At 39.4% G+C, this 11027-nt stretch overlaps 1 protein-coding gene across 1 annotated transcript; it reads left to right on the top strand.

Annotated features, from left to right (window-relative positions):
• Positions 1–996: 996 nt before the first annotated feature.
• On the top strand, positions 997–9433 carry LOC119494739 (ADP-ribosylation factor 3). The gene is made up of 5 exons (XM_037780862.1): positions 997–1131; positions 4824–5076; positions 5871–5981; positions 6076–6200; positions 7348–9433. Exons 2-5 carry the CDS (start codon positions 4929–4931, stop codon positions 7507–7509), a joined length of 546 nt encoding a protein of 181 aa, XP_037636790.1. The 5' UTR covers positions 997–1131; positions 4824–4928; the 3' UTR covers positions 7510–9433.
• The last annotated feature ends 1594 nt before the right edge of the window (positions 9434–11027 follow it).

Below are 11027 nucleotides of genomic sequence, written 5' to 3'. Positions count from 1 at the left end.
TGATCAAAATGATCAATAATCCCTCCAAAAAAGCACATTGCTATTCGCAGCGATGTGTGAATTTTTTTCTTCATACTTTATTTCGAAGGTTCAATACAGTACTTATATAAACAGATTACAGATTTTTCATTACAAAAAAATTCAGCAAATATATTTCACAGTATAATAATGATATAAAAAAATAAATAAATTATACAACAAATGAAATGTAAGGAAAGGAAAAGATGAATAAAAACAAAAAAACAAACAAACAAAAAAAACAATCGGGGTCTGTTAAACAATTGGAATAAATTTGAAATTTGAAATGAATCTAAAGGCATGGTGAAATCTATAAAAATGGATACTACTTGATAATTGTACTTGTTTTGATTGAAATTGGATTATATGGCTTCCCTGCACTTTTACAATATGGCACCTTTGAGCTGATCTATTGTTTTCTTTTTAATGTGTGTGTATGAAACTGTTTGTACTGCTGCCATTCTTGGCCAGGTCGCTCTTGAAAAAGAGATTTTAATCTCAATGGGTCTAACCTGGTTAAATAAAGGTTAATGAAAATTAAATAAAAAATGTCTAAATTATCTAATAGTTTTTGCAAACTTAGAAATCTTTTCAAATATGTTTTAAAATCAGTAATTAAAAATAACTAAAAGTAGGGTATTCTTTTAAGCAATATCATTTGATGGATATAATATTTTGCTAAGATATTAATCGAATTATAAATATTTATTAATATTTATAATATTTATGTATTATATTAATATATATTTATTAATATTTATGTATTATTTATATATTAATCAAATTAATTATGCAAATTTCATCTGCCTAAAATTGTTAAAAATGAGTCTCAATCTTTGTTAGTATGATATCTTTTTTAAACTGTTTTGAGAAGTTCTTCTGTAAATGAAACCAAAAAGAAGTAGCATGAAAACAATCTGCATAATGTGTGTGTAGAGTTGTTTAACTGTATCTCAGTGTGTGTGTGTCTAATCAGATTTGTAAATGTGTAACAACAAATCTCTATACTGAGATCTCACTTCAAATCTCGCGAGATCTCGTTTACTGCTGAGTTGTCCGCCCGCCCCTCCGGAACATACCGTGAGACGTTTAGTAGAGGACTCCTCGGCTCAGGTAAGTGAGGATGCTGCCACCAACACCACCAACACCACCACTGAAACCGACAATATATATATCCCAGCAGGTTGATTAAATACCGGTGTGTTGCCTCCGTGTTGTCCGGCTGGTAGCAGCGTCGGGCGGCTCTCTGGCAGCAGGATGCCCGCTGAGGAGGAGCTGATAGCGGACAGCGGGGGGATGAATGAGGAGGATCAGGACCGCAGATAGACGCTAACTACCGTTACATCTCATTGATACAGCATAAAACTAAACTAGACTGACAAACGAGCTTACAACATATTAGATAATGAAGAAACTATCAAGATTGGTGGCTGAAATTCAGTGTGAATCTTCAAGTAAAGCGGAGAGATGTTCAGGGGCCGATGTTAACGGCTACTAACGGCTACTAACGGCAGGATAGCCGTACCGTTACCTAGCTACCATACAGGTTACCTAGCTACCGTATAGGTTACCTAGCTACCATATAGCAGCTAGCATCCTAACGGCTAACCTGAGTCACCTCAGAGCTGAGTTAACATGATGAGGCCGTCGGCACATCGTGGCCCTGCTGCTCACACATAAACCACACAATATAAGAGTTCATAATATGTAAAACCTGTAAACCAAAGCAGTGAGAGGAGGATAGGAGTCACTCTGGTGACAATGTGTGGAGATCATAGTGGTGATCCTCTTCAGCACCATGGACAGGGCTGCAACTATAGCCCTATATCTACTGACTACTTCTATCTTATCTTCTATTTATCCACTTTATTTGAGTCTCTGAATACAACTATAGCCTTATATCTACTGACTACTTCTATCTTATCATCTATTTATCTTCTATTTATCACTTCATTTGAGTCTCTGAATCCCTCACTGGTGTTGCAGGGCTGCAACTAGCCCTATATCTACTGACTACTTCTATTTTATCTTCTATTTATCACTTTATTTGAGTCTCTGAATCCCTGATGATCAAGTCAATGCACATGATAAGGATCTTTCCCCCCATTGTGACATATAGCTTGTGTGCACATACTTTATAATTCAGTATGTGCATTTACTATGACCAGGGAATGAAATTAGCACCTGCCACCTGCCAAATACAGGGTAAATGTTGGCTGTGGCAGGTAACAAATGCAGGTCGCCTGCCACCATGGCAGACAGGTTTTCCTTAATTCTAAAGCCTGAATTAAATATACAGTAGTCATGGATTAAGGTAACATGATATATTCCATAATTCTACAGTCTGGTACCACTGACTCAGTGTTCACAATTTTAAAGCGTTCTACCTAGATTTCAGAAGTGGCAGACAATTGACAAAAATTGGGTGGCCGGTAGAAATGTTCAGTGACCTGCCACAGTGGCAGGTGAGGAAAAAGGTTAATTTCAGACCCTGACTATGACATTTCACATAGCACCTATACCCTACAATATACCACAATGTCCAGAGGTATATTTGTACATTTAGAAGACATTAGTTGGGAACATTTATATCACTTATAACACATCACTTTGCATTGTTTTCTGTTGAAAATGTGCTGTGTTGAAAAGCAACATAAACAGAGCCGGCTATAGCCCGTAATTCGGATTTGGAGCTCTATAGGGCTATAGGGTTAGGGTTAAACCTCCAGAATCCAACCATTTCATACTAGCTTGTCGGGAAGGAGGCTAAATAACGCTCCAAACTTAAGCTAAGTTTTGGCGAGGAGAAACTGGTTTTCAAAGGGGTCTCTTAACCTCCGACCTCAAGATATGTGAATGAAAATGGGTTCTATGGATACCCGCGAGTCTCCCCTTTAAAGACATGCCCACTTTATGATAATCACATGCAGTCCTGGGCAAGTCATAGTCAAGTCAGCACACTGACACACTGACAGCTGTTGTTCCCTGTTGGGCTGCAGTTTGCCATGTTATGATTTGAGCATATTGTTTTATGCTAAATGCAGTACCTGTGAGGGTTTCTGAACAATATTTGTCATTGTTTTGTGTTGTTAATTGATTTCCAATTATAAATATATACATACATTTTTGTAAAGCAGCATATTTGTCCACTCCCATGTTGATAAGAGTATTAAATACCTGACAAATCTCCCTTTAAGGTACATTTTGAAAAGATTAAAAAAATGTGTGATTAATTTCGATTTATCACGATTAACTATGGACAATCATGGGATTAATCACAATTAAATATTTGAATCGATTGACAGCCCATATTATAATATAAATAAACAATTGGTCCCTGATGGTGCGGTGGTTAGCACTGTCACCTCACAGGCAAGTCTGGCAAGTCTGGCGACCTGTCCAGGGTGTACCCGCCTTCGCCCAATTTCAGCTGGCGACCCTGAATAGGATAAGTGGTTACAGATAATGGATGGATGGATGAATTGGTCCAATGGTGATATTGTTGTCTTAAAAGTGTTTAGTCAGTTTCACTATAGTTTACACTTTTAAAAGGGGTCAAAAGTGCATTTCTTTATTTCTTTATTTGTTCATTTGTTACCTCAATTCAGAAAATGAGGAAGGGCGCCTACCGGTATTTCTTTTTTTTTTTTTAGATGGCGACCAGCGCCCCCGAGAACGTAGCACCCTGGCGATTGTCTATATGGCCTGTGCCTTAAGCCGGCCCTGAACATAAATGCATAAACCACAAGATACAAGCCTGGTTCTAGACCTCTGAATGATGTCCAATCTGTTCAACACTTCAAATAGTGAAAATTAAAAGAACAAATTAATTGAAATGAAATCAATCTGATCATCAGGCTAGTAGTATGTGGTTGAAAGCTCAGAAAGCTGGTAAGTGGACCTTTGAGCTTGTGCACCTCTACCTTAAGATTGGACACTGGAATAGTGAAGAAAAGGAGCTTAAACGCGCTTCAGCCATTTCACAAAGAATAGTAGGCCTGTCCGGTACTCACAGAATAGGGCAATCTTGTAACAGGAGAGACTTCAGAGACCAGGTCCAAAGCACACAGAGTCCTCTGATGAAGACACAGTTGGCATTGAAACGTTAGTCTTTTAATAAAGTTGATTGATTTTAATCCATGTTGTTCAGTGTGCATTGGACCTGGTCTCTGAAGTCTCTCCTGTTACACTGGAATAGTATTTTCCTCCTATGCTCCATTGACAACTATATCTGCAAAACATTTTTGGCCTCTTACAATATTCTGAAAATACAACTAGACTGCAGACTCGTGAAAATCGTGTTCTTCTGTCCCTGCTTTATTTAGTCCAGGTGGCTTTGTGGTTGGAGTTGAACTGAATGTGTTCCAGCCAGGCCTGGTAATGTAGGACATTTTGCATGTGCTCTGAGGGCTTGGCGTTGTTGCAGGATACCATTTGAAAGAGAAAAAAGGGTTCTGAACAGATTGTGCTGCAGCCTGGAGTCATGGCACTGACATGCTTCTCCTTCGCCCTCTCTGTGATGATGACTGAGGGCAATTAGCATAGCTTGCACCTGTCTTGGGGTGTGCATGTAGAAGTGAGAGTATCTGGCAGCAGGGTGGTGCAGTCTTTTCAGAAGAGAAAACGAAGGTGAGCTGGAGCATTCCCGTGATTGTAGTTTAACAACGGCCTTACAGACAGTTTAGCTTATTAATAATCTTCTCTTTTATTCAACATGTTTGTGATTTAGACCTTGATTTGATGTTTACCTCGCAATATTAGCAACACACATAAAAATAATGGTTATTTGTTCTGTTTCTTTTCAGCCCTCCTTTATAATCTATCCCTGCTGGACAAGTGAAACTCCACAGAAAGGCATCTGTAATCACGATTGTAGCCATACACTGAAGTTTAAGAACTTCATCTGAATCATGGGGAACATTTTCGGGAATTTGCTGAAGAGCCTCATAGGGAAGAAGGAGATGAGGATCTTGATGGTGGGACTCGATGCTGCGGGAAAAACAACAATCCTCTACAAGCTCAAACTGGGGGAAATAGTCACCACCATCCCGACCATTGGTAGGTGCACAGTCAACATAATATTAAAGCTGAAGTGGGTAAAAATGGAGGAAATATGATTTTAAAAAGTTATGTTTATAAAACGGTCACTATATCCTGACAGTAGTACATGAGACAGGTAATCTGAAAAAAATCATGTGCCTCTGTGTCCTCCGGTGCTCCTAATGGCATCTTCAAGATTGAACAGACTGGAAGAAAACAACCAATCAGAGCCGAGCTGGAGCCTTTCCGTCTCTGACCAGCTGTCAATCACTTGTAAACTCTGATCAAACGGTCAAACTAGGCAGCGCTGATCAAATATGAATCAATATTCTGTTACTGTAATGCCTATTTCTCGCCTCAAATGTTTTCAGAAACATCTTGTAGTGCACTGTTTAGCTGTAAAATGAGAAAGTTTGTGACCCGGCAGCCATGTTGAGATCAGTTGAGGAAATACCAAGCACCGCTCACCAGCTGGTGGTTATGCGGCGATTTTCGAATAATAATCGACTAATTCCCAGTGATTTCGAATAGTATTTTTGCTTGGAATGCACATCCCTACCTGTGATTGGCCATAGTCTCCAGTCACGGGCTAGATTTTTTAAAGCCTGAAAACAGAGCCATGAGGAGGTGCAGAAGTCTAGTTTTCTCTCAGAACACTTAAATTACAATATGCTGAAAGGTTAATATGGAATTTTTGCCCAATGATGCAAAAAAATATTCTGCCTACTGCAGGTTTAAGGTTTGTCATGCACACTAAAGAGTGGACCACTAGGTTTGTTTTACACATTGTGTTTCTCTGCTCTTATTTTTAGGGTTTAACGTGGAGACGGTGGAGTACAAGAACATCAGCTTCACTGTGTGGGACGTGGGCGGGCAGGACAAGATCCGCCCCCTCTGGAGACACTACTTTCAGAACACACAGGGTGAGACGAGCTAATCACAGGGTAACCCCGGCAACTTTCCTCTTCTTCTTCTTCAGGAAAAAACACATTTTGTTTGTTCCTTTTGCTTTTTCAGGTCTAATCTTCGTGGTGGACAGTAACGACAGAGAGCGCGTGAACGAAGCACGAGAGGAGCTGATGAGGATGCTGGCTGAGGACGAACTGAGAGATGCAGTCCTCCTTGTGTTTGCCAACAAACAGGCAAGAAACCATAACTGCTCTGCACATATATACTGTACATAGAAATGAGGGATGTAGTGGAGCATCAACCCTCATTAACCCACCTCTTAGTATCCTTCAGATAAAATTCTACCTCAAGCTGATGTAATTATTTGTGATCTAAATTCAAAGGCATTATTGATCTTAGAATTCACCTGACGTCGGTCACATTCCTGATTTGCAAGACGGGCGTCACCAGATATAACTTTGTGTTTTTTGTGCTTCCGTGGAGTTTGTGTTGGAGTCTGAGTTGTGGTAGGGGCTGGTCGTTTGTTGGCGTTAGCGGACTCCATTTCCAACTGAACTTTAGCCATGGTTTCACACTGTTAGCCTTGTAACGGAGCTGAAGAGAGTAAAGGCACTTGCGAGCGCGCTTGACATCACATTCGTTGGATTTTCTCGGAACAACTGGCCTGCATTCTTCACATTAAAAGCCGTCTAAAGGCAGGAAACACAGAAAGTCGTGGAAGGTCTTATATTTTAGGGTAGTTTACAACCTACAAAATGCCCTCAACAATTTCACAGAGCTCAAGGTGACAACTACAAACTGCTTGTTTTGATATTTAATTTATATCATATATGACAAAGAAAAGCAGCAAATCTTCACATTGAAAAAGCTGGAACCAGAGAATGTTTGGCCTATTTCATGGAAAAAAATATCAAAACAATTGGTGTCAATTGAATAATCACTTAATTTACTTCAGATATGCATAAAAGAAGGGCTGCAACTAATGATCATTCTCATCATCCATTAATGTGACTGATCATTTTCTCGATTAATCGATTAGATGTTTGGTCTATAAAATGTCAGAACATTTTGAAAAATTTCGATCAGTGTTTCCCAAAGCCCAAGATGACGTCTTCAAATGTCTTGTTTTGTCCACGACTCAAAGATATTTCGTTTACTGTCATAGAGGAGTAAAGAAACCAGAAAATATTCACATTTAAGAAGCTGGAATCAGAGAATTTTGACTTTATTTCATAAACAAATTACTCAAACTGATTAATCGATTATCAAAATAGTTGGCGATTTTTTAAACAATTTAGTTTAATACTAATTGTCTTTAGGGTCACACAAAAGCCTCATCGCTGATCACTCTTCCTCACTGAACTCTCGTGTCTCTGACAGGATTTACCGAACGCCATGAATGCCGCCGAGATCACAGACAAGCTGGGCTTACACTCCCTGCGTCACCGTAACTGGTACATCCAGGCCACCTGCGCCACCAGCGGCGACGGCCTCTACGAGGGTCTTGATTGGCTGGCCAATCAACTCAAGAACAAGAAGTAAGAAGAAAACTGGAACAAGCAGCCACATCCGTCCAACTTTTTTATTTGTTTTGGGGAATGGGGGCGTAAGTTAGGTACAGGGGTTCTGATCAATAGGTGAGAAGCAAGATTCTGGGTACTTTTGGGGGAGATTTTAGGCTTTCATTTTCAGTCTGTTGAGGTTCCTAATAGTTTTCAGCGCTTATTAAAAACAGATTTACTTCATATTTAACCACACAAATGCACACTAACCGTAAGCACTCACAGCAGACACTTGCTTTTCCTGTGTCCACCTCTTGTCCTTAGGTGCAATGTACTGTATGTTCGTCTCTAGGTGCTGTACCAAGTCATGTGTGACTCCGCTGAGTCAGCAATGAGTCCGATATGACTTACTTTTTGTTGATATATGTCTTTCATACAGAGAACTGTTCTGTGTCAGTTGCACTTCCTGTTTTTGTTTTGTATTTTTTTTCCTAACGGAGCCATGTTTTGGGAACAATCACAGCTGGCAGATTCATGTCACCGTTTTAATTTGTGAGCAATGCTGAGGCCCTTTGATACTCAGACCAAGTGTGTACATGTGTGTGAGCGTGCTCACATACTGTCAGTATTAATCATGAAAAAGACAACAGGACGGAAGTTTCCCCTGTCACACGTCCTCTTACTGCCTCATTTTGGAAACCTTTTGATATCTGTGGTGCGTTTCTACCCCCCGCGTGGCAACCCACAGCGTTGAAGCCGCCCTTTTTAAATATTTTAACAACGCGTTCTCGACCGCCTGAGCTGCATGCATCCTGGTAGATCTTGCTGACATTGTTGCATAGTTTTCCATCCTCGGAGCTGCATGCATGTTGACGCTGTTTGTAGGTTTTTGACCCCATCGTGTTCTGGTGCTGTTTACAGTAGGATGCAGAAACTAACCCAACCACCAACTTCTGCATTTAGTTGTCAACATGCGCTAAATATAGTATAGTCAGCTTTATGGTCTTTTTTAATGTGAAAGCAGTATACAAAACACAACACACATGACCTGCTGCCTTCATGTGTCCATATGAGTACTCAAACTGCATCAGGTTGCTCTCGCTTCGTGTGTTTTTGTCTCGGACTTGCATATCGGGGGGATGATAACTTTGTGTTACTGAATGTGAATATTGTTGATGAATCTATAAATGGCTGTAATATTTATTTGACATGCTATATTCCTTTTATTTCGGTGATAATTATGTGAAAGAAAGCAGGGTAAGCAGATCAGTTCAATCATCAGCACATCCACGAACTCGCTTCTGAACAGCAGACGAGTTCCTGCGTCACCACTGATACCAGCAGAATCCACAGACAATAAAACAACTTCTTATGTGCCATACATGGGTACTACTACTCATACACCAGTGACAGTACAACACACTGTAAATCCACTCCACCAGGTTATGAGTGCTTTGTTCAAATTCAGCATATACTGTATGTTAAATCATTTGGGTTTTGTGGCCTTATATTTAGTGATGACTTCTAATTGATTTCCTCTCAGCTCGTTTGTTTCTGATTTCGAGTCACATATATTTATCTATAAAGAATGATTTACAGATGTATTTCTCTAAGCCCTCAGAAGGCAGGTTTTTGCACCACAATACAAGATGATCAGGCAAAGGTTTTGTCTTTTTGTTTACTTGATTCATATTTGGTGGTAGATTTCTTTGCTTTTTCTTTGGGGTGTAAAGAAACTTTGATGTAGACTGTGTCTGTGATAAACAATGAGAATCAGTATGAACAAAAACAAACAAACAAACAAAAAAAACTTCTGATGATTCATTCTGTACCGTTATAGTTACACAAGTAGATTTAAAAACGGTGAAGACCATGTTTCAATGCTGAATGCAAGGGGACATCTGTATGTGATGTAAGACAACAAACAAAATCCTGCTGTATTACAAATAAACCCATTTTCTGTATGACGTGTCTCATCAACTGTGAGTGAGTGTTACTGATGGATTTCAGATTTATATTTCATATTTTATATCCATGTTTACAAGTGACTGAAAAAATAGAAAAAGGTCTTACTGTAACAAGCTTCCACCAGAAGAGGGCAGTCTCTAGCAACAGCAAAGCATGAAGAGCTGTGTCTACATTTTATGAATCAAAGTTACATGTAGTAGTCCATGAGCCAGGGGGTTGGTCGTGCCACTTTGGAGGGACCATGTCTCATAGTGATTTTTTTAAAGGTTTATATCCCTAGTGTTGGAAAACGCATGATAACATTACAGCAATGGTAGCTTTCTATGTGCTATCACTCCTTTTTTCATCCCTCCATCATTAAAACTTTTCCATCTTTTTTCGCCATTTTACACATAGATCCAGTATAAAAGAGGGAAACCAACACACAATATCATGAAGTCATATATCGTTGTAAAGGTTAGACTATAATCTATCCTTCAGTCACATTGTCATGACACTGAGGTCAAGAGAATTTGACCTTTGACCTCTAATACTGCAATAGGGCAAATTCTGAATGCAACTCCAAATGCCCTTATAACTAACTCCATATTGATCGCTTGTGCCCATGGATAGTTCCAGCATAAAGAGCACAAAAAGAGCTTTAAATTGATATATTATATGACTAACAACAATAACAACATTTCTTATCAGAATAAACGTAACTTTGTGCAGTTTGTATCTGATAAAATGTTCAGAACCTTGCATTGGATTCTGTTATTGGGGCAGTTTGTAAACGGCTTTCTTAGCAGCAGAAACACAAAATAATACTAAAACTAAAAAAACTCTACTAAGAAATTAATTCTCTATCCATTATTTTATGTTTTCTCATTGTCAATATAAACATGTTCCAACTGATGAGGCCCTGACTCAGTGGCAATGGGTTATATTCCAGGTGATATGTGAAAATGATGTAAACTTTTTTATAAAGGCATGAAACTTGGTACACTTGAACAGTTTGGAGCCCTAAACATTTTGAGACATGGAGCCATTGCAACAAAAATTACCATAACCAAATTATGTATTTTGCATCATATCTCCTGTGCCAAACATGATAACACAGAAAAGGAGATGTCTATCCCTAACTACTACTACTTAACTAGACTATAATATCATGTCTGTTATGTGCATGTATGTTTTATAGAGTTTTAAAAAGCTTGATCCTTTTGTTCATTAACCCTGACAATATAGTGACTGTAAAGAGGAGAGCAATATTCAATATGACCATAACAACTTAAAGCTTAAAAAGAATGTCAAACACAAAAGATGAAAGATACATCCTGCAGATGTGCCGGGATGCATCATCAGCGATGGAACCTGGGGTCATTGGGTATTTCGGGTCTTTCAACATCAGACACTCTCGCCCAGGCGACCCAGCCAGGGTTGATCAGACCCGAGCTTGAGTCCCAGCAGCAGTCGTCCATGGATATAGCCTCTTGATCCAAAGCCAGTCTGGTGGCTTTCTCTGCAGCTTCAGTAATGGATCTGATGGCCTTCCTCTATGGCCTCCCCGGTGATACCCATTGCCCAGTGCCCAAATACTTTGCAGCCCAC

Source organism: Sebastes umbrosus, chromosome 1, assembly GCF_015220745.1.
Source record: "Sebastes umbrosus isolate fSebUmb1 chromosome 1, fSebUmb1.pri, whole genome shotgun sequence".
NCBI lineage: Eukaryota > Metazoa > Chordata > Actinopteri > Perciformes > Sebastidae > Sebastes > Sebastes umbrosus.
The sequence above is the reverse complement of the archived record's forward strand: the minus strand, read 5'-3'. Positions and strand labels throughout refer to the sequence as shown.